The following is a 23,861-nucleotide window of genomic DNA, read 5'->3' as shown; positions in this document are numbered from 1 at the left end:
CCTGATCTAAACCTAACTATATACTTTAGCAAAAAGGAAAGTTTTAAGCCTGATTTTAAAAGTAGAGATAGTGTCTGTCTCCCAAACCCAAGCTGGAAGCCAGTTCCACAGAAGAGGCTGAAGGCTCTGCCTCCAGCTTTCTTCTTTTAAATACTCTAGGAACACAGAGTAAGCCCGCAGTCCGAGAGTGAAGTAGTGTAATGGGGTGATGCGGTATTATAAGGTCATTAAGATAAGATTGTTCAAGACCTTGTATGCGAGGAGGAGTATGTTGAATACAATTCTGGATTAGGAAGCTATTCAAGAAGCTATTCTTAAGGAAGGGAAACAGGGAGAAGGTATACAGAATTGGAAAAGAACTTGGCTGAACAGTGGTTTTCAGCCAGTGGTGTTGGAAATCTTGTCAAAATTGATGGAAGTATGGATGCAGAAAAGTACCATCAGATTTTAATCCACCTTGCGATAATATCTGGTTGCATCTGATTGGCAGCAGCTTCATTCTTTACCCTGATAATGATCCCAAACACACTGCCAGGGCAGTAGAAGCTTACCTGGACAGGATAACACACAAAGGAGCACCATCAGTCATGTTACAATAACTCTGTGTACCTATTTCCCACTTTCCTAGCAAAATGTAAGAGTGGAGAGTGGCTCAAGATTTTTGCACAGCACTGTATTATCTTTGTGCTAATCCATACACTGTGTTTACAGTGCATATTACTGCCAAACACCTACCTGCTGCCATGCTGTGGAGTTATATTTCTGGAATCGCCCATAAGGGGATAGATGTACACCATTACACACACTGAAGGTTTAACTCGGTAAAATAAATTCGGCATGACTCTGACACCCAGGTTGACAATAAAAAGGAGGCAAACGTCAGTGGGACACAGAATGTCAAGGAGAGAATAAGAGAAAAAGATTCACATGGGAAATATAACTCGTCTGGGCCATCAGTCATATAAACTAGACCTCTGCTCTGTCTGAAGGACAAAATTGGGGCTTATTCTGCCTGTGTGTGTTTGTGTGTGTGTTTTAAGGCCGTGGGTTTAATCACTTCAGGGATTTCTGTGTTTACAGGAGTTGCTTGAAAAGGTTTGCTCTTATTGACTATCCCCGTCCAGCTGTTCACTCTCTTCCGGCAAGGTGTCTCTTGTTTGACACCGTCACACCCATGAGGTTCAGCTTGACATTTCCATGGCGACAGTTTACAGCCCACATTATCACTGTAGGGTTTCTCTCCAGTTTATTCTCATTATCTATTCTAGACAAACCAGTATGTAAAACACATCAGTCGTTATGGTCTACACCAGAGGAGTTTTTCCGGCAGTATCGGAGAAGCCGCGATGAAGAGAAAGTTTATGCTTTCATGAGGAAACCAAAGGGTCAGCCACCATTGTGTGATTCATCAGTGAATACAAGCAAGTACTATTTATAGGAAAATGTCAGTCATTGGGAGACTAAGAGAGGAAGCGGTGAAGGTAACTTTATTTATATTCATGTTTTGTGGCTGACAGCTCGATGGCCTTCAATAACCGTGCCATTTAGAAATCATCATGTTTTCCTCAGATAGAGGAAGGGGAATTAGGAAAGTCGAGATGCTTTCTACATTCGTTGCTGACAGTCAGTTGGAGTTGCCCGGGATTTATGGGTTGCAGTCGCAGAGACAGAAGTGCTTGTGGTATTAAAACACACAGTTGTGTTGGGCTAATAAGGAGGCAGGCTTTGTTACTTATGTAGCAGAATCATTTGTTTTGTGGCTTTATGGTTAACAGTGTTTGTCTCTTGCCTGCCATTCCAACATTTTGTCAGCCACCTTTTCTAGAAGGTCAGTCGTAATGACCTGACGACCCCTAAAACCACAATGAGGTTGACATTTATAGATATTTGATAGACTGCTGTGCACTTTGGTGCTGACTTTTATAGTCCTGCAAGGTGAATAAAATGCAGTCAATTTGGCAATCCGTAGACTTCATGTGTTATAGTCATCTGTTGATATATAGTACAGTGTAGACTGTGACGACTATGATTGGTCCGCTTGGTGCCATTATGACTGTCCAATAAAAACACAGCACACTACTTTATAATTCTTAAGTTAGACAGGAATCTTGAGCTATAACAGCTTTAATCAGTTGCAACATCACCCTCTGTATAGCTGTGTCTGAGCTTCTGTGCTGGACTATCTTACCTGTACATTTACAAAGGACAAAGAAAGCAAAACGAATATGTAAAAATTCCAACACTAATCCCTTAAAAGTAAATGCTGCCCAGCTGCCTCGCGCTTTCAGAGTGCCGCTTGTTCATTTTCGTTACCTCCAACACAATCTGCTTGCAATCAAAGTTGCAGTGATTACAGAGTGACGTGGACATAGAAGATATTCTTATTGAATTGAATAATTAGAGTTGTTATAAAACAACTCTCTGGAAAAACAGGATCAAAGTCCGTGTCACCACGTGGTAACCATCATGGTAATAGCTCTGCCCTGGTATGTGAGCCGTTATTTGCAAAGCCTGTATATAAATGAGTAAAACATTCAAAACTTTTATGCGAACCGTATTCGCCATTCTCATTGGTCGTTGCATCAGTCGCTCACCTGGAAGTTGAGAAAAGTTTGTCTCTGGTCGCCTGTGGATGCTCCGCTGTGGTCGCCACGTTGCTTTCACTGTGAACACAGTACATATGCTTTCAGTGACTCTCTTACCCAGGGGTGGGACGAACTGTGTATGTGTGTCTGCTGTGCTCTCTAACTGGGAAGCTCTTATTTTTACATGTCAGGTGAATATGTTAATCGCTACACTGCAGAGCAAAGTTTAGTTAAAGGTTCCTTTATGTTTAATCTTCATAGTCCAAGCGTTTCCACCACTCAATGTTTGGTAGATGTGAAAATTCACCAGCTACTCAGAGTCTTTTTCAATAAATGCGACATTTTATTATTACTCTAGCTGATGGGAGCTAAAGTGGCCTGTGACATTTAATGTTTCTTTACCCCGTTTCACCTCTGCTACACTAAGAGCTTTAGCAGCTCTGCGTCTGGCCTCACAGTCTCACCATTACTGTTTCTGACCGCTGTCTCATTGTGTGTATGTGTGAGCGTGAGAGCGGGAATCTTACAGACTTTTTCCTCTTGATGCAAGCAATCCAAAACTGGGACTGAACACGCTGAGTTTTAAAAGCTGCAGATCACCAGATTACAACTAGACAAAATCTGCTCTGTCCCAAATAATCTGGGCTCTTCAACTGCACAAGAACGGGGAAAAAGGGAAAAGCTTTTTTTTTTTTTTTAAATTTCGTTCTTGTATTCAAACCCCATGTTTTCTTTCCTCGTCTCTTCACAGGTTTCAGGAGAAATGAGGAGATGAGAGCGATGGAGGTGCTTCCCATCCTCAAAGAGAAGGTTGCCTTTCTGTCAGGTAAGGTTATGTGTGTTTGTCTGGTCTCAAAAATGTACCACCCCCTGCTGTCTGATCATGGCAAATAAAGCTAATAGAGCCTGATGTATACTTTGTACTACTTAGTTTGTATACACACACACACAGACAGTTGCTAGGTAGTAAGCTGTACTTTTGACTTCCTCTTTTTCTTGCGCACAGACACGCACACAGTAACAAGCTGTGCAGGGGTCAGGCTGAGGCCCAGACACTTGGCTCTTGACCTGTCTTTAAGCACACGCATGTACACCCAGTTGACACACAGCACACACGCTGACATGCACACAGATATCTGTTGTTTGACCGTCATCAGCAGGACAGTTAGCGTAGAGAGCTACAGCAACCACGTCCGACACACACTCGCACTCACACACTCGAGTGGTGCCAGAGAAAACTCACAGGAGGCTGAGCTGGAGATGCGGATTGCCAAGAACATCCAGCAGGATTATTTGCACAACACACAAAAGCATTTTTTTTTTGAGTGCGTGTGTGTTACTGTTACGTTTGTGCGTATTCGTGCAAATGCAAGCACTCAGATCTCCAAAGAGCCAAATGGAATAACAAAGTGAAATCGGTGTGTGCGTCGTGCGCTGGCAGAGAAGGTCACAGTTAGAAACACAATGACGAGGAAAAGGACTCTGACAAACAGCGAAATTGAGAGAAGGAGAGTCAGGGCAGCGTTGCCATGGAGATGACTTACTGCCAGCTTCCCATAGTGGACACTGGTGGAATAATTGGCTTTGAAATGAAGGTAGAGGAGGGACCGCTAGTGAAAAGCAGGGTAAATAAGCTAAGCCTATTATCCCCAATTTGGCCCCTTAATAAATCGGCCATGTTCGCCCTCTCTCATGTTTGTCTGTTGCCACGTGAGCGTTTGATTTTCTCCTCTGAGCGGCAGGGTCAAGCCTACAGGCGCCCAGCAACCCGACTGAACTCACTAATTTGCGGGCTGAGCAGAGAGGGCCTGTGTTTATGAGTTCCCACGTGAGCGAAGCAGCCTTCTTCTTCTGCAAGTGGCCAGAAACTAGGAGCAAAATATTATTACAGCACAAAATATGACTGCAGAGAAGATAAAAGGTCTGAAAAATCCTTTAAAAGACCACAAAATATCACAAACAAACACTGCAGAATTCAAACACCATGTACAAAAAAACAGTGCACAGTTTCTGCATAACAAAATGTATGCATTTGGCTTGCTTGCTGTTTGGAGAGAGCCAATCATATATACATGTTTGATTTATTTCTTTATCTTTTCTGTTCTTTTAAAGGAACAGACTCTGCTTCTCCTTGTTGTGTCGTATTCTGTTATAGTGCAGTGTTAATATTAGATATGGCTTTAATAATATTCAGAAAATGCTCAGTCTAAACAAAACCCTTTCAGACTGCTCTACATGCTTCAATTCAGACAGTAGTTGTTTTGTTTTTTTAACATTGGGCTCTGTGACATCAGGTGAGGTCAGGCACGTAGCTATGGCTATGCGAATAGACTGTACATAGAAGATGGATGTAGCCACCAGCGTTACCATCTTGATGTTTAGAAGATGTGACTCAGAAGGGGCGACTAACTAAGAACCTGAACACTGCACATTTAAATGCTACCATGTAGCCATTTACAAGCAATGTTGGGCCGTGCACAAAAATGGTGTGTCACAAACGACTCGCTACTTTGTTTCTAAAGCAGTGCATTGCCTTACTTAAACGTTGCCAGGAAAAAGTGATTTGATATAATAGACGTTACATTGTTTTCACATTACTCAGCAGCATGGCCTGAAATGCTTTGTCACATAATTACCAAGCTTAGGCTACAGTCTCACACCCTAAAATAAATCATTATACTAACACGTGCTCACACAAGATCTTTCTTCTAGCGATTAATTACGAACACAAAGCCAATAAAACAAAGCAGCGTTGAGAACCAGCCCAGAGAGGCTTTAGAGCAGTCGTCACGGTGATCGCACTGTAGAAAAAGGTGCAGGTAGAAATGTAAGCTACAAGCCGGACTGCTCATCGCTGCCTCTGTGTTGAGCTGAGCTCATCTTTAACTTCACTCTGAGTTCTTCTCGGCTCTCTGCACAGATGTTGTGTTAGCAGTATAATTCAGTCATTTCTGCCCTGGATGGTGTTTGCACTTGGCCATCGCACTCTCATCCTTTCTGTTTACTGAAAATCAAAGGAATCTTCATATTTGAAGAAACAGTTTCCTCCTGCCTGCACATAGACTGAAATCAGTCTGTTCAGCCATCGTGCAGATAATTGAAGAAACTTTGTTTTGAAACGCAGTGTCATGATTCACTTAACACAAAGTAAAGCTTTCTCCTCCTTTCTGGCCCTAATGGTGACGATCATTTACAAAACAAAATGTGTTTAGTAGCTCATCAGGAGTAATGGAGGTCATAGAGAGGGGCGTCAGGGGTTATTTCTGTATGTTTTGTTTCAGACAGTGGATGAACTGAGGGTCTGCACAGGACTCTGTCAAAGATAAAAGGTCCACTTATCGTCTGTGACCTTCATCCTGTTAAGATAGTCTTTCCCTTTTTTGCTCATAAATGAAAGCTTAACTTCATTGTCATCACCAGCTGTGTTTTGTGTTTATTCTTAATTAGTGAATGTAAGCACACCACCACTACTACAGTGAAGAACTGCTGCACGCGCTGCTCATCAGCTAACGTGAGTGCTGCCGTGCCGCCGTGCAGTCTCAAACAGCCTGTAGCGTGGCCACGAGCCCATTGCAAGCAGGTCCACTTCATTTTTCACAGCTCGACTGCACAGAGAGACAACGATAAAACACTTTCAGTCTAAATTATCTCCTGTCCTTTTAAAAAAAAAAAAAAAAACAAAAAAAAAAAACCCAAAAACTTCTGTTTTTTTTTTTCTTTTTTTTTAAGCATTCGGTTCAGCGGCCTCGGGGTCACACATTTATCTAGCCTGTCGCTCATTTTTTGGTTAACCAACTGCCTACGATCATCTCTGTTATGCTCCAGTGGTGCAAATGATACCACTAAACCTGCAAAACTCCACATACACACTTGTTCTTACTCCAATTTTTATCTGTGTGTGTGTGTCTGCATCACCTCAGGTGGCAGAGACAGACGTGGTGGTCCTGTGTTAACGTTCCCATCACGCAGCAACCACGACAGAATACGAACAGACGACCTGAGGAGACTGATCGCTTACCTCGCCGGCATCCCCAGGTTACTTATTTCATTGCATGTGATTTTGTGTGGGTGGGTGTGTGTGGCAGTGCCTCAGAATGACATGAACTCCCACAGCAAGTGCTCAAAGCTCTATAAGCGAACACGTGAGAGGGCTGAGATGAGCATGTGATAGGAACGGAGAGCGTAATAATTCAGGAGCAGTTATCTTGCTGCAGCTTCTCGGCTGCCAGAAATCGCTTCTAAAGATGGTGAGATGCTGAGACAGAGAAGAGAAGCCTGGAGCTAACAGAGGCGACATGCAACAGAAAAAGAAATGGAGAGGGAAAAACAGGAAAGAGGTTTAAACAGAGAGAGAGAGGAGGCTGCTGAGATGGGCAGAGGGTGGAAGGATTAAAGCTGACAGAGATGGAGAGCGCATGTGTGAGGAGGTGTGTGTGAGGGAGGGAGCGAGCGAGCGAGTGTATGAAAGCAAAACAAAGTGTCGCAGTAGCCGAGGCAGTGCAGCAGCAGTTCCTGTAGGCGAGCAGCTCCTCACCTCCCAGGTAAAGCGTCGCTCATCCGCCTCCTTCTCCTTCCTTTTTTGACCCGGCATGCTGCTTCTTCTTCTCCTCCTTGCGTATCTCTCAAAAGCATCCACCCTCTTCATCTACACTCACCTCCATAACATTATGTTTGCTTTTTTTTTTGCTTTTTTTAAATTAGACTCCAAGTTGAATTTCGGGCTTTGAAAACCTCACGTCATCGTGTCACATCTTGCACATCTTTCTTAACTTTGGGGTTTTTGGCATCCCTGTGTTTGTGAAAGGGAACATCTGCACATCGCTGCACACTGTGTGTGTAGCGACAAGCTGTTCCACCGAGAGAGGGAGGGAGAGAGGCTTGGGAAAGCATGGAGGTATTTAGGGATGCAGTGATGGAAAGATTTTAAAGTGATGTATTTTCTATTATTATTTTTTTAAACAACACGATGACATACTAGAAGGGAACGCAGCGATCTGAGTTTGTGGATTGAATAAAGTAGTTGTGGTTGGAATGACATGGAAACGGACAGATGGCAGATGAGCTGCAAAATATTCTGAATCCTAAAGACAAATTCTGTTTGTTGTGGCATGTCAGATAACTGTGACAGGTTTCAGCTTCAGTGCGTGTATGCAAGCTTGTGCAGCGATAATAAAGATGATGATGGTCAGAGCAGAGCACCACAGGGGGAAGAGGCTGCTGATGCACAAACGGACTGAACTGTATTTTTATATATATACATATATATGTATGCATATATGCGTTTGTGATTCATTCGTCGCAGGTTTCTGCGTACGTGTGGGTGTGTGTGTGTGACTGTGTGTGCATAGGGGTGCGTGGGTGTGTGTGTGGGATTTGCTGCGTAGGCTTCTCACAGTATAGAAAATGCGTCATCTCACTGTTTGTTTTGGTTCTCTTTCCTCTTCTTCTCTATTCTTCCTTCTTCCATCTGTCCTTTCCTCTCCATCATCCCTCTTTCATCCTTTCCCACGACTGTCATCTCTCTCTCTCTGGATTAAACTCTCACCAATCTCTCTTGGCCCCCTTCCCCCCACCCACCCCATGCCCACCCCCCCCATCTCTTCTCTTTAATTCCTCCCACTCCCGCCGACCTCCATCCTCTGTCCATCCCAGCGAGGAGGTGTGTAAACATGGCTTCACGGTCATTGTTGACATGCGTGGCTCCAAGTGGGACAGCATCAAGCCTCTGCTGAAGATCCTGCAGGAGTCGTTCCCGTCCTGCATCCACGTCGCGCTCATCATCAAACCGGACAACTTCTGGCAGAAGCAGAGGACCAACTTCGGCAGCTCCAAGTTTGAATTCGAGGTAGGATGTTGAGCCAGTGTTCGAGGCAGTGATAGAATATTTTGATGTCTTACTCAAAAATAGCTTTGGAAGCTGTTGAGTGAATAGAAGCAACAGACAGTGATTTTCATTGAAATAACAGGTTCTGGTTTGTTTCGCACTGCCAGATTAATCAGTGATCTTAACACTGTTAGATTTAAAGACTCGGACTCTGTTTGTGGAGGGGTTGTACTATTCACACTGGTGATGCGGCGCTTTATCATCCAAATATGAGCAGATATCAGCCATGTTGACTGAAATCACCTAACAAGATGGTAGTTATCGAGTGTGTGGCATCAGTTTTGCTCTAGTTTATCAATCAAGAGCTTAAAGACTTTAAAACGGGTTAATTTGTTTTTTCTTTTTGTTTTTTAAATGAAGATTTATTTTATTTCCCTGGTGCAAAGGGGAATAATAAATAACAGGGGGAAACAATATTGCCGTCAACTAAATTCTCACTCAGAATTTGTCCAGAATTTCATTACATTTTTTTCCCTCCCTCTAATAAACGTTATGCGATAAGCAATAACATTCGCAATAATCAGCTGCCTCTCCAGGGAGTCTCGCCTTCTTGGACTGCAGCTGCTAATGCTCGTTCTGCTGTGCAGCCTCGGTCGGTGAGCTTGGCGTAGCGGCGCACGGAGCAGACCTCCACCTGCTGCAGGTTCTGGTTAAAGTGGCCCCAAAAGAACAAGGACTGGCGTCACCAGCTGCAGTCCAAGCTGGTGGAGTTTGAGTCTGTTTGACTGTCGGCAGGTGTTGGATGTTTAGCAGAGACTGAGCTTTCAAAATAAGAGCGAGAGGGTTTAGTAGGTGGCAGGGCTGGATGACCAAAATCTCATACCCCGATTGTGCTAAAAGTAACAGTATAGTACATTTTCTGTCAAATAATATAATGACTACATACAAAGGACTTGTTCTACATTTAAAATTTTGCATTTTAAAGTGGAAAACAATCCATCCAAATGATGAAATAAACACTGGTGTACACAGTTTTGCAACACTGTGAAATAAACAGATGTTTCTATGTCGTCATCGTTGTGTCCACAGCATAGTGGTTAAACGTTTACCTTACATCCAAAAGATCCACGGTTGGAGACACAGACCTTGCCCGGTGAACTCCTACTGCCGATTCTGAGCTCGGATAAATGAAAGTATCCATCTACATGCCGAAAGTACCTTTTTCATCCAGTGTACATCACCTTAATCCTCAGAAGGATTAAAAATTATTATCTAACGATTTATATCGGTCTTTAAAGCAAGGAAGGTTTAGGACGAGGGCGTTAAACATAAAGCTCAGGGGAGCGGGACCAGAATCGGACCAGATCGCCAAAGACTCCAGTCCGGCTCACTGGTTGACTTTGGGAAGTGTGAAGGAGGGCATCAATTTTGGACTTTTAACTGTATTTTGTTGCTTTTTTCTGCTGATAAGGACCTCCCCCATCACCATTCATACTAGACCAAAGTTAATAAGTTGTAAACAATTAAAAGTAAGAAAGTTCCTGTTTTCTGCCATAGAGATGTGTTATTTTGCCCTTCTTTTTATGTTAAAATAACTTCTTTACACCAGCCCGGCCCACTGAAGCTCAGAGTGGGCGGTACGTTTCCCACAATGTAAAATGAGTTTGACATCCCTGATTTAAGGGAACTGTTGCAGTTGATATGTGAGCATATATATCTCACAGCTGCCTGTTGTCAAGCGTATCAGTTTTACATTTGGCATTTTAAAGGAACTCGTCACAAAAGCATTTTAAAAAGCCCCCACCCTCACCTCCCTCCAATTTGCTGTCAGCTGAGCTGTGATAACAACCGCTCTGCCGCCGCCCCTCCCTCCACACCCCTGAGCTGCTCATTGTCAGCACATTTCATTATTTTCCTCTCCCCGCTGCTTTGGGTGCGTACACCACCAGCCAGCTGTCTGCCATAGGGAAAAACATTTCATCACATCGAACCCAAAAACGGCTCGCTGCAGATCACGAGGACGAGTATTCGTTATGCTGTCAGTCAAGTGATAGAAGGCATTTTCACAGCTAATTAAGTGATGCGTTCACACGAACAGGCTTATTTTTTACCCTCTGACCATTTCGTCGTCATCAACTCGACACTGAAATGTGCACCAGCGGAGCTCTCGACTTCATCTGATTACAAGCCTGTGTAGTAAATGTCTTCTGATGAGAGCGGAATAACAATTCCCCTCCCCCTGTTTGATCTGTCATTAGCCAGCCTTGCTTACTACGATGATCATCAGCTCTCATTTGTTGTGGTGAAACTTGGGTTGGCATAAGCTCCTGTGTTGTCTTTATTGGTTTTTTATGCAGTGCGTTTTTCTGATACGGAGTGGAAATTTTCCCCTCTAGCTTCTGATTATAGCTACATAGGAGAACGCACGAGTGTGAAAATTTACTGTGATTGCTCACACGTGTATGAACACGACCTCACTGTAGTCTCATTATATCATATTGATCTTTTGATAGGAAGAATAGCCACAGGGAACGTTATAGTTATCCATGCACCGGTCTGTCATGCCGCACAAGCATTGATTGGATAGCGTGCATGTGCATTCATGTGCAGGCTTCATCCCCCCTGTCCATGCTTTATGTTTTATTAAGATTTCAGAAGTTTTCATCTTGCACTCTTCATGCAAAATTGATATAGGGCTGTTGCTAGGACTACAGTTGCGTATGTGTGTGAGCGTCCAGCATTCAGTGTGTGCATCAAGGATTTTTCTCTCGCTTTGTGCAATAGAAACCAGAAGTAGGACATGTTCCTCCCTTTTTGTCATCAGTTCATACACAAAGAAAGCAAAGCTCAGAGAGCCGGTCGCAATCTCTCTTTTTTCCGTTCGATTGTTGATAAATGGCACAGTTCAGCACAAGCATAAAATGCTACCCAAACGTCCCTGGCCGACTATCGCTCCATTCAGCAGAGTACAAATCGGTACAATAGCGAACGCGGCAGCATAAGTATTTTTCCCTGGCAAGAGCCGCTGTGCTTTTTTACCCAAGGACAACAGTGCATCTCTGCATTGTTTGGCCTACACAAAGCCTATCCAAGCGATCGCTCCGACTCCATCCATCTCTGGCCATGTGTGTGGGGGTGTTTTGTGCGGAGGTGGAAACACAGGCAACACAGGGAGACTTTTCCTCGGCGTATCACTGAAATTGATATCATGCTGGGGATTTGAAATTCACTTAAGTCTAACATCAAGGAGGCAAAGAAACGTTGCGGCAGGCTGTTAAAGGTTTAGTTCTGAGTTTTGAAGTCTCAAAGACAACATTTTGGTTTGGGGAGGATCTCTTTGGTAGATGGGGGAGAAGTGTTCTTAAATTAGCAGCATCTCAATGTTATTAATCGCGGAGCTTCTGCTGAAGGTCACATCTCTATGTGACCTTCAGCAGAAGCTCCGCGATCTCCGCATTGTCTTTTCTGTGAGTAAATAAAAATCGTACTTTTCAGCAACGAAACACGGCAGAAGGTGAAAGATTAGAAGCATTTACCACTCAAGTGTCCACCTGAACTCCCTCCTTTAAACCCTCGTTCTTTGCTTCTCGCTCCACTAGACCACCATGGTGTCACTCGAAGGCTTGACGAAAGTGGTGGACCCCTCTCAGCTGACAGCAGACTTTGACGGCAGCCTGGACTACAACCACGAAGAGTGGATAGAGGTACGATCAGCTCAGCCGTCCTGTCACTTCAGACTGTCTGTGCCAAGATCCCCCAAATCCCCAGTGATGTCCAAATCGGATGATTAAGACACAAGTGGACACAGGATTATTCTTCTTTCTGATCTGATTGTTTCCTTCTTAAGACAGTCAACCAAACTGCCCATAAGTGGGTCACCATAACTCAGTGTTTTTTTTTGTTTGCTGGTGTTTCCGTCCAGGTGCGTGTAGCATTTGAGGATTTCTCTGGCCATGCTACCCAAATGCTGGCTCGACTAGAAGAGATGCAGGAAACCGTGTCAAGGAAAGACTTTCCCCAAGACCTGGAAGGAGCCAGACGGATGATAGAAGAGCACGCCACACTGAAGAAGAAAGTCATTAAAGCTCCTATAGAGGAACTGGACACTGAAGGGCAAAGGTAAAAAAACAAAACAGTGGTTTTGCATCTTTCTATATATCATATATAATGTATCAGAAATGCCTGTTTTTAAGTCTTAGTTCTGGTTGTGTATGTGAATCCAGATCATTTGTATGAAAGATGGACAGGGCAACAGGTTGGAGCGTGATCAAGAGTTTGGGCAGTGCTCTTTCCCCCCCCTTTTTTTCTCCTTTTTGGGGTTATCAGTTAACAACGGAGGCTAGCTTGACTGAAACAGTAGCAAAAAGTCTTTGATGTTAATGCAAACATCAAATCTGTTTCCAGATTGCTCCAGCGCATTCAGAGCAGCGAGTCTTTCTCCAATCGCAATGGCAGCAGCGGCGGCAGCAGCAGTAGCGGCAGTGGAGTGTGCAACGCGGACACCCAAGGCCTGGTGCCGCGCATCACCCAGCTGCTGGACAAGCTGCACTCCACCCGGCAGCACCTCCACCAGGCGTGGCACGTCCGCAAGCTCCAACTGGATCAGTGTTTCCAGCTGCGCCTGTTCGAGCAGGATGCAGAGAAGGTCTGTGGCTGGTTCTCTGTGAGCTGTGATGTAGTGATAATCTATAACCAGAGCTGGTGATCACTGCAGGGCACACAAATGCCAATATACATATTAAAAAAAAAATGCAATTACACACACTGAGAAGCATCGACTGATGCTGTTTGCGAAGACCTCGTGTACTGTAGTCGAGCCCTCGGGATCTTAAACACTAAACAGGTTTGCCCTCCTCCACCGTGAGAGGCGGGAAGATGGAGGCTAGCTCACTCGGGTGCACCGCCACCTACTCTGGCTGCCACACAGACGGCTCGGGCGATGACAGCTGCGTCACAAAATAAGAAGAGACAGGGAGAGAAATGCACAGATCTGTGTTGGAGTGAGTAGAATAAAATAGCAGGTTGCAGCAACACAGAGCGAGCTGCAGTCTTGGATACACTGCAGTAGTAGGAGCTTGTTGCTAGGACACCATAGGCCACAAGTTGTTCTCTAAGAGAGCCAGAGAGGATGCTCTTAATAGAGGCAGTCCATTTCTCTGTATGCTGGCCTGGATAGATGTTCGAACACTGCAGCAGTGAGCAAACACGCTCAGGTTTGCCCACACGGCTCAGTCCCAGCTGTTTGTGCCTGTTCTTGCAACAATCTGCAGGAGTTAGTAATGAACCCAACCCTTGTGTGTCTGTGCTTTCATTTTTTTTATTGATATTTTTTCTCTGTGTGTGTATTTGTCGTCATGCTTCAGATGTTCGACTGGATCATGCACAACAAGGGTTTGTTCCTGGCAGGCTACACAGAGATCGGCAACAACCACCCCCATGCTGTGGAGCTGCAAACCCAGCACAGCCACTTCGCCATGAACTGCATGGTGAGACACACACTGATTCGCAGCAGGAGATAATGCTTTTCTTCCCACTTGGACTCAAGTCGGTGCCCTACACTGTATAATAATATAGTTATTGCACTTAGTGTCAAGCTCTACTGCTGGGTTTGAGTGTTTGTTTAGAGCAGCCTGCGCTTCCGTGCGCTTGCACATTTTCTCCATGTTAGGAGCAACACAACCAGGTATTAAGTAATCCTATTCTCTATCCACAGTCCGCCTTACATAACCATTATGAAACTGCTGAGACGAGGAATCAATCCAGCCGCTGAGGGTTTCTGCTCACGAATGAGAAAGAAACAGTAGCAGACCAATAGTGTCTTAAGCTCCTCAGTTTGCCATTTTCTCTGGCCTATTCACTTATTAAACGATGATGTATTAACCGTGTTTTCACGTCTAAGGCACTTTTTTGTCTTTTTTTGCATATGGAAAAAAATACTTTTTTTAAACAAAAAAACTATTTATTGGTATTTCAGAAATAAAAACACAAAAATATGTGCATTATTTTCTGGGTAATGTGCAGCCGTGTGACCTAATACCGATGTTATAATGTAAATTGAGTAATCGTGGAAGCTTTACCTTAAAAATATACCTGAGTACCTGAAGTAAACATGCTCAATGTGCAGAACGACCCATTCTCACAATAATATACCGCTTTAAACCTTCTTTTGGTTCCTCCTCTCAGTTCCTCTCTCGTCTGCACGTACCTGTGGCCTCGGATGTTAGACCAAGTTTTTGCTTCTTTATGAATTAGTGATTGAAAATATTCTGCCATTTCGCACCTTTCTTCCTCATCGTCCTGTACAGAATGTGTACGTCAACATCAACCGGATCATGTCCGTGGGGAACCGGCTGCTGGAGTCGGGTCACTACGCTTCCCAGCAGATCAAGCAGATCTCAAGTCAGTTGGAGCAGGAGTGGAAGGCGTTCGCCGCCGCATTGGATGAACGTAGCACGCTGTTAGAGATGTCAGCCAGTTTCCATCAGAAATGTGACCAGGTGAGTGTGACGGTTTGGTAAATGGCAAGAAATGTTCATGGACTGAATCTGTTAGAATTTATCGTTTGAGCCTTTAATGTTGTGATTTGAAAAATGCTGGACTCATGCTTTAATTGTTTTCTTTATAAATGAATGGAAATGTCAAAAAAGAATAGATCCTGTACCCTCACTTTAGTAATTAAGCTCAACCCTATCAATTTTTAGCTCTTATGATAAGTAGCTTGTTTCTCAAAAGTCTTAACTAGTCCTTGAACACTGGTTCAGTGGGAACCAATCGGTAAACCTCGTGCTGATGTGCTGTTCAGGTAGCCGAGGTGTTGACCTTTTGTAATGAATGCAAATGAATACACACGTGCACACTTTTTGGATAGTAAAGTACCCATTTGGCTTAATTGAATAAACACTAGCACATACATTTCATTTACGTGTGTGTGTGTGTGTGTGTGTGTGTGTGTGTGTGTGTGTGTCTGCTGGTATTTTTGCCCGAGCTCATTAGTCTGGCCACTATGGAATGATTCATGGCCTTAAAAAGTACACAAGCAGAATAACAGCCAGGGAACATGGGCGGTGCGACTTTTCCGACCTGGAATGCTGCCGTCATCAGACCAGCCTTTCATGTTTGTAAGATGAAATAGAAAAGGGCATTTTGTTCCCAGAGGTTTTTCCACTCCACACATACATGAAGCGAACAAAGACTTAAAACAAGCTTCTCTTCTGTATGTGATTCCAATTATGATGTGAGAGGTGTTTAAAAGGCAAATCATTAAGATGGAGATATTTCCCAGAGGTCAATCTTAATGATTGTTATGTTTTCACCCATCACTCCTACAGGGGGGTACAGGAAGCTTCTAGGAAGTCACCACAGGCCAATGAACAGCAGGTTCAGCTATAGATAATTCTTCTAATAGATCTCATGGGCAAAAGATGATTTCTGCAGGTTTACACCCAGGCGATGTCTTTCTATGCTCTGCTGTTTCTGACCCCTGGGAAGAGCGCACAGATGTACAGTGGGGCAAAAAAGTATTTAGTCAGCCACCGATTGTGCAAGTTCCCCCACTTAAAATGATGACAGAGGTCAGTAATTTGCACCAGAGGTACACTTCAACTGTGAGAGACAGAATGTGAAAAAAAAAATCCATGAATCCACATGGTAGGATTTGTAAAGAATTTATTCGTAAATCAGGGTGGAAAATAAGTATTTGGTCACCTCAAACAAGGAAAATCTCTGGCTCTCACGGACCTGTAACGTCTTCTGTAAGAAGCTTTTCTGTCCCCCACTCGTTACCTGTATGAATGGCACCTGTTTGAACTCATCATCTGTATAAAAGACACCTGTCCACAGCCTCAAACAGTCAGACTCCAAACTCCGCCATGGCCAAGACCAAAGAGCTTTCGAAGGACACCAGGAAAAGTATTGTAGACCTGCACCAGACTGGGAAGAGTGAATCTACAATAGGCAAGCAGCTTGGTGTGAAAAAATCAACTGTGGGAGCAATCATCAGAAAATGGAAGACATACAAGACCACTGATAATCTCCCTCGATCTGGGGCTCCACGCAAGATCTCATCCCGTGGGGTCAAAATGATCATGAGAACGGTGAGCAAAGATCCCAGAACCACACGGGGGGACCTGGTGAATGACCTGCAGAGAGCTGGGACCACAGTAACAAAGGTCACCATCAGTAACACACTACAACGGCAGGGAATCAAATCCCGCAGTGCCAGACGTGTTCCGCTGCTGAAGCCAGTGCATGTCCAGGCCCGTCTGAAGTTTGCCAGAGAGCACATGGATGATACAGCAGAGGATTGGGAGAATGTCATGTGGTCAGATGAAACCAAAGTAGAACTTTTTGGTATAAACTCAACTCGTCGTGTTTGGAGGAAGAAGAATACTGAGTTGCATCCCAAGAACACCATACCTACTGTGAAGCATGGGGGTGGAAACATCATGCTATGGGGCTGTTTTTCTGCCAAGGGGACAGGACGACTGATCCGTGTTAAGGACAGAATGAATGGGGCCATGTATCGTGAGATTTTGAGCCAAAACCTCCTTCCATCAGTGAGAACTTTGAAGATGAAAAGAGGCTGGGTCTTCCAACATGACAATGATCCAAAACACACCGCCCGGGCAACAAAGGAGTGGCTCCGTAAGAAGCATTTGAAAGTCCTGGAGTGGCCTAGCCAGTCTCCAGACCTCAACCCCATAGAAAATCTGTGGCGGGAGTTGAAAGTCCGTGTTGCTCGGCGACAGCCCCAAAACATCACTGCTCTCGAGAAGATCTGCATGGAGGAATGGGCCAAAATACCAGCTACTGTGTGTGCAAACCTGGTAAAGACCTATAGTAAACGTTTGACCTCTGTTATTGCCAACAAAGGTTATGTTACAAAGTATTGAGTTGTATTTTTGTTATTGACCAAATACTTATTTTCCACCCTGATTTACAAATAAATTCTTTACAAATCCTACCATGTGGATTCATGGATTTTTTTTCACATTCTGTCTCTCACAGTTGAAGTGTACCTCTGGTGCAAATTACTGACCTCTGTCATCATTTTAGGTGGGGGAACTTGCACAATCGGTGGCTGACTAAATACTTTTTTGCCCCACTGTATAAACCACCAGTGTGTCATGTGAACTATGCTTCTCCTCTCGCTGCAGTACATGAGTAATGTGGACTCCTGGTGTAAGGCATGTGGCGAGGTGGACTTGCCTTCTGAGTTACAAGACCTCGAAGATGCCATCCACCATCACCAAGGCCTGTACGAGCACATCACAGCTGCTTACTCGGAGGCAAGTTCACACACACGATGGAGTTAGTCTGCTGTCCAGAGGGCAGAATTAGCTTTAGTGGCATTTATCTTTCCGATTCACATAGAGTTCAAAACATTTTCTAACCTCAGGTGAGTCAAGATGGCAAAACTCTGCTGGACAAGCTGCAGCGACCTTTGACCCCAGGCAGTGCCGATTCACTGACGGCAACGGCAAACTACTCTAAGGCGGTGCACCACGTCCTGGACATCATCCACGAGGTGCTGCATCACCAGAGACAGCTGGAAAACATCTGGCAGCACCGTAAAGTGCGTCTGCACCAGCGCCTGCAGCTCTGCGTGTTTCAGCAGGACGTCCAGCAGGTACGCACACGTTTCCAGTTTACTGCGTGTATTTTTGTTTATACCTTCATGCATGCGCGCATTTGTTCGAGCACACTGCAATTCCAAGGACCGAGCTTAATTGCCAGGGTTAGACATTAATTTGAAAATAGCAGGCTAGGCTTATGGCTAGATGAATACTACACTTAATAGAGGGTTTGATTGCAACCGCAGGCATGTTTCCTATCGACATGTCCTTGAGTTATTTGCTGGGACGATGCACGTTCAGTCCTCACATGTCGCTGTGGATAGGAGCACTGGATGAAGGCCTGAAATAAAAAGGCTTTCTGCAGAATAAAAGCTTGCATACTGTAATCAAATGGTCCCAACATGACAATACCGCTGCACACTGTCCAAAAATCATAGGCATTCCTCAGTGTGTTGACATGGCAACTATTGCTATGGCAACTGAATTGGGTCATATGGCCATGCAGATGCTGTTCATCCTAAGAAGGACAAAGTGCACAGAGGGGAGTGTGCAAAGAAAGACTCCGTGCTGTGGCTCCTGTTAACCGCGCTCATGGTTATTTCTGCCATTCCTTTGCACTCATGTACAGGTTTCATCATTAACACTTGTGGCAGTAATACCACGTCAGAGCGCCCCCTTGTGGTGTTATACGTTTCACAGTGGGTAATGTGGTCTTTGCACAGGTTTTGGACTGGATAGAAAACCATGGCGAGGCCTTCCTCAGCAAACACACAGGGGTGGGAAAGTCTCTCCACCGAGCCAGAGCTCTCCAGAAACGCCATGAAGACTTTGAGGAAGTGGCACAGGTAGCTTGATTCCTGGCCTTTTGTCAGGTTTAAACCAGTGCACCAGTCACTGCATTGCTGGTGTTTGTATTGTTTCTGTGTGCTGTTTTTCTTCTTCTTTTGCCACTGTAATGTTTTCTACTCTGTTGTGTCTCCATGTTATTATATTAATTTACAATCTTTGGGCATTTCACTATTAGTGAAAGACACTCTGACTCATTGGGGGAAAAAATGGAAAAAAAGTAAAGGTGCAGTGAGGGTTAGCAAATCTCGGCTATGCTAAAGCTTATTAGCTTTAATTTGTTAATGTAAAATATTAGCTATTCAAGCTAGCAGAGATACTTTAGTTTTTGTTTATAAAGACTTAGTTTCTAGGTTTTATTGTTTGACATTGTTGGTTTTATTAGTTTCAGTGTTAGCTTAACTCTATTTTCTAAATAGTTTTTTATGAACAGTATTTGTCCCAAGTAAAAGTTAATGCATTCCCAGCATTTTGTGAAGGTGTTTGGCCAAGGTCAGGTTCTTGCCTTGATTTTAGTTGATTAAAATAATTTTACAAACTAGATAAGCTCTTAGTAGGTTTTTAACAATTTCACCCAAAGTAATGTGTAGACACCTGCTGCACACACAGACTTGCATCTGCATGTGCAGCTGTTTGCAGTAAAAATGTCTTAATGTCAGCTTACCCCGTGACTCTTCAGTTTGGGTTATACTGCCATATATGGTTGAGATGTTGTATTAACTGTACTGGTTTTTTATTTTTATTTTTTTATCTGTTTATATAAACACTAAGAAGTGGTGTGCACCTGCTACATCTGTGTTCCTACTCTTTGCTTGCATATATTTATCTAACACCTTCAGTTACTGCATACTATATTTATACAGCAAGCATGTAAAATATTACTTGCATATACTTAAAAATACTATGTTTTGCATTTGTTACAGCTGTAATCCTTTTATATTTCCACACTAGTAGTGTAGAATACTCCGACAGCCTCATTAACTTTAACCAAAAAATATCAACAACTTGTTGACGTCCCACCGTAACACAGCCATTTGTTTCCGTTTGCTTCTGCACCTTTCTTTGTATATCCCCTTCACCCGCTGTCTGTATGTTTCCTTTCACTACCTATTTCTGTGAAGCTCTGCTGTCACTGATTTAATCAGTATACACGTCTTCATATCCTGTTTTTTATTTTTGTCTCTGCCTGTACGATCTCTCTCTCTCTCTCTCTCTCTCTGCCCATCTTCGAACTGCATTGCGCTTGTTTTACACTGCCTTCTTCAGCTAATCCGTCTCCCCCTTTACCTCCGGCCTCGGTGTAGAATACGTACACCAATGCAGACAAGCTGCTGGAGGCGGCCGAGCAGCTGGCCCAGACAGGAGAGTGCGACCCAGAGGAGATCTACCAGGCCGCCCACCAGCTCGAAGACAGGATCCAAGACTTTGTTCGCCGCGTGGAGCAGCGCAAAGTCCTGCTGGACATGTCTGTCGCCTTCCACACGCACGTCAAAGAGGTGGGCAGGAGGGATGACATAACGTTGAAGTGGATGGTGGGCTGCGTGTGTGTGTGGTTGAGAGCTTTCACAGGGCTCTCTGAGCAAGAGGGAAATAATTACCAGGTGAAATGTTTATATTTTGTGTTTAATGGACTTAGTCAGAGCGCAATTAACGTTGTTCAAACTGGTGAGAGGACTCGGTCAGTAACTATACTGTCCTCCCTTTAGGTTCTGATAATCGCCATTTGTAATACAGAAAAAGGTGATTAATGTATGCCGGATCCTGTCCTGTGGTCAGGGTGAGAACACGAGTGTTAACAAAAAAGAGGTGTCACACAGGCTCATGTATATGCAGTGTATGAGACTTACCAGAAACCCAGTGGATAAACCATTAGACTAGTTTACCTGCAATCAAACTGAATAAGATTTCTAAAAAATCTGACCCTTCTTCTAGTTGTGGACATGGCTGGAGGAGCTCCAGAAGGAGCTGCTGGACGACGTTTATGCCGAGTCTGTGGAGGCCGTCCAGGATCTGATCAAGCGCTTCGGCCAGCAGCAGCAGACCACGCTGCAGGTCACCGTCAACGTCATCAAGGAGGGAGAGGACCTCATCCAGCAGCTCAGGTAGTGCAAATGAGATTGTATTTCGAGTATGGACTCTCAAAACAAAGATGTTCTGATGCAAAAGTAATGCAATCCAACCGATCCTTAAAATCCGTTCAGCTACTAGTAACAGATAATGGTGCACATGTTCTGCCCACGTATATGCAGGGATATTAAAACGTGTCAAGACAAGGAGGGAAGAAAAAACTCATGTCTCCTTATGTAATAGTACTCGTCCCGTGTCTCTCTCAGTTGTAGTTTTGGCAGGTTAATTTAACCGGGGATGAGTTTGGAATTCAAATTTGTGGCGAAAGCGCAAAATATTCAATATGTGTCATTTTGAAGACGTTAATGGCAGTGCGTGAAAAGCGACAAAGCTGAGAGGCAAGGAGGAGGTGTTGGAGAAGAGGATTCAGTTGACCCTCATTATCCAGCTTTATTTTTATGCAGAGGACGTTCCAGTCCCCCCCAGTTTTTTCCTCTTTCTTTCTCTCTTTGCTCGCTCTCCACGGTGTATTGGCTCCACGGTGAAGTCTTACATAACACTGCTTTTAAAAATGCGTGTCCAATGGTGTGACACTCTCCCCAGGAGGCAACTGTAACTCCACACACCTTCTGCTAACGAGTGTGCGCAGGACTAGGAGTGCACCCGCTGCACAGATTAACCAATGCGATCGGCCAATCAGAACACACCTGACCTCCGATTCTTTGCTTGCTCATATTTAGCCTCCCCAAAACTGTTGTATCTGTGAGACTGATGAGTCAGAATGTGTATGAGCTGCTTCATTTTCTCTCTCTCTTCTCAAACAAAAATATATGCATCTTTGCAGACCCCGTTGCCCACGCGACATGTGCGCTTCGGAGCGATTTAGGCCGTTTTAATTCTTTATAAATTTGAACGATTGGCATCTGGTTGAGAGTGAGAGCTGTGAAAGGCTGGGACTGGGTCCACAGTTGCCACTAATTTGTATTTATTAATTAATTCATTCACCTCTTGTAATAAATACGTATTCATTATTATTTTTTCTAGCTCTAAAATCCCTGAAAATATGCAATAGTCCTTCTCTTTAAAAAGAGATGAGGAGCTTCTGTAATTTTGTGGAACCAGCTCCCAGTTTGAGATCGGGACACAGATGCTGTCTGTGCTTTTCAGGTGACACTAACCCCCCCAAGTTACACTGTAATAGTTCTAGGCTGCTGGGGGCTTCCCATGATCCAGTTTCACTCTCAATGTGTTCAGACACCTCTAATCTCTCTTTTGTCCCGTCTCCCTCCCCCCACTCTCAACCAGTCACGGCTCTGATTGTGGTTTTGGTTCTGCCGGATTTTTCTTCCTGTTAAACGGGAGTTTTTCCTTTCCACTGTTGCCAAGTGCTTGCTCACAGAGGGTCGTCTGATTTGTTTATTCAATTTAATATTCGCATTAACACTTCTGTGCAGGTTTAATGTTTTGTCTTACTTTATGAAGATCCCAGCTCGATGGCTTAAATGCACGACTTCAGTTTTCCTTTGTGGTGAAACAGTAAAATATATGTTGCTATTTTGGCTCCAGTGCTGTGTTATGGACTAGAAATCTTTCTCATTAAGTAATGAAATCCATTTAAGATTGCTGACAGGCTGCAGGATTTCAAACACTCAATATATTGTCACAAAAATGAAGGACAGAGGGAGTCTGTCACGATGCTGGGTGCTCCTATTAAACATGCCCACAGTTTTAATATGTGCATTGAATATGTAATTCCTCAAATACAGCGTCTCAGTTTCTTCTGCTCTGTGTGGTGTAAGTGAGCGGACATCCCAAATATTGTCCCCTTACAAACATAACTGGCACAGAAGTCTCACTCGGGAGTCATTCAACCCTCCTGTTTAAGAGGGACAGCCAATCAGAAGAAGGAAAACATAAAGGGGCAGCTGCTTGTGATTTGGCTGAACCAAATCCTGATATAAGACAGTATATCGGCACAATGGCTCTCCCTGTTGTGCTGCGGTGTCCCTTTAAAGCTGCTCTGCGTCCCTTGTTTTTATGGTCAGCACTTCATCACATGGTTTAATAGCCGTTTGTGCATTTGTGTTGCAGGGACTCCGCCATCTCCAGCAACAAGACGCCCCACAACAGCTCCATCAACCACATCGAGAGCGTCCTCCAGCAGCTGGATGAAGCCCAGGCACAGATGGAGGAGCTCTTCCAGGAGAGGAAGATCAAACTGGAGCTCTTCCTGCAGCTCCGCATCTTTGAGAGGGATGCCATTGATGTGAGTCCTCATAGGTGGATTTGTTTCCACAGGAAGCTGTTTATACGAAAGAAACTCTCAGTTCAGCCTCACTCACTGCACTTTTAGCTGTAAATGGTTCAGCTACAACTGATCAGTGTCACTTCTCTCTCATCAGACATTTGAATACCTCCCCTGTACCCTTAATTACAAATTATTGACTATTCTAATGATCGTTAGAATAGTTTGTGTATTTTTTCCAAGGTTAGACTACCTTTGCTAACTGCTGATGCAAACCCAGTCATTTTATTTGAGAAGCAAGGTCTGAAATGTGACACAAACTGCTCCGTTCATAAAAGAGCGTCAGTGCTTACTCCTAGTAGGCTTTCAAGAGGTAAACATTCAAAGAAAGGGGAGGAAATTAGGACATCAAACACTGTCAAGACGGGTGGAGGAGAATTGAACTGTTCTCAGTGACAGCCCAGTTATCTGCCATTATAAGAATGTTTAAACAGTCTTAAGCAAACTGTAGAGACCTGATGTCCACAAAGAAGGAATGCAGAAGCACTAGAAACCGTTTTTTGTAGCTAAGCAACAATAATCCCTCGATAGCTCTGAAAATGAGGTCACGGGTGCTTCAAGTACAAAGACGGTTGCGTGTGGACACAGAATCGAACAGCCTGTGCTTCTGTATAATGTATAAGTGAAAATGTGCTGTTCACACGTTTAAATGCAAAAGT

The 23,861-nt window shown here is 44.0% G+C and overlaps 1 protein-coding gene across 14 annotated transcripts in view; it reads left to right on the top strand.

The window, feature by feature from the left end:
• LOC147304661 (triple functional domain protein) overlaps positions 1 to 23,861 on the top strand; it is an 82,768-nt gene that overhangs the window by 33,283 nt on the left and 25,624 nt on the right. For 13 of the 14 annotated variants that reach the window (XM_086281110.1, XM_086281108.1, XM_086281109.1 and 10 more), the window contains 14 exons: positions 3,337 to 3,411; positions 6,506 to 6,620; positions 8,238 to 8,430; positions 12,009 to 12,113; positions 12,332 to 12,528; positions 12,814 to 13,054; positions 13,773 to 13,895; positions 14,715 to 14,906; positions 17,565 to 17,696; positions 17,807 to 18,037; positions 18,707 to 18,829; positions 20,135 to 20,326; positions 20,763 to 20,932; positions 22,989 to 23,163. In XM_086281110.1, coding sequence (XP_086137236.1) covers positions 3,337 to 3,411; positions 6,506 to 6,620; positions 8,238 to 8,430; positions 12,009 to 12,113; positions 12,332 to 12,528; positions 12,814 to 13,054; positions 13,773 to 13,895; positions 14,715 to 14,906; positions 17,565 to 17,696; positions 17,807 to 18,037; positions 18,707 to 18,829; positions 20,135 to 20,326; positions 20,763 to 20,932; positions 22,989 to 23,163 — 2,264 coding nt within the window. Of the gene's footprint in view, positions 1 to 3,336; positions 3,412 to 6,505; positions 6,621 to 7,026; positions 7,127 to 8,237; positions 8,431 to 12,008; positions 12,114 to 12,331; positions 12,529 to 12,813; positions 13,055 to 13,772; positions 13,896 to 14,714; positions 14,907 to 17,564; positions 17,697 to 17,806; positions 18,038 to 18,706; positions 18,830 to 20,134; positions 20,327 to 20,762; positions 20,933 to 22,988; positions 23,164 to 23,861 lie in introns of those variants that run through there. The other variant, XM_086281118.1, reaches the window with a different exon arrangement.

Source organism: Aulonocara sp. 'chitande type north' Nkhata Bay, linkage group LG22 (genome assembly GCF_057382095.1).
Source record: "Aulonocara sp. 'chitande type north' Nkhata Bay isolate Kocher_YH1m ecotype deep benthic linkage group LG22, A_spYH_male_GT1.1, whole genome shotgun sequence".
Lineage (NCBI taxonomy): Eukaryota > Metazoa > Chordata > Actinopteri > Cichliformes > Cichlidae > Aulonocara > Aulonocara sp. 'chitande type north' Nkhata Bay.
Note: the sequence above shows the minus strand (reverse complement) of the source record. Positions and strands in the feature narration are given on the sequence as shown.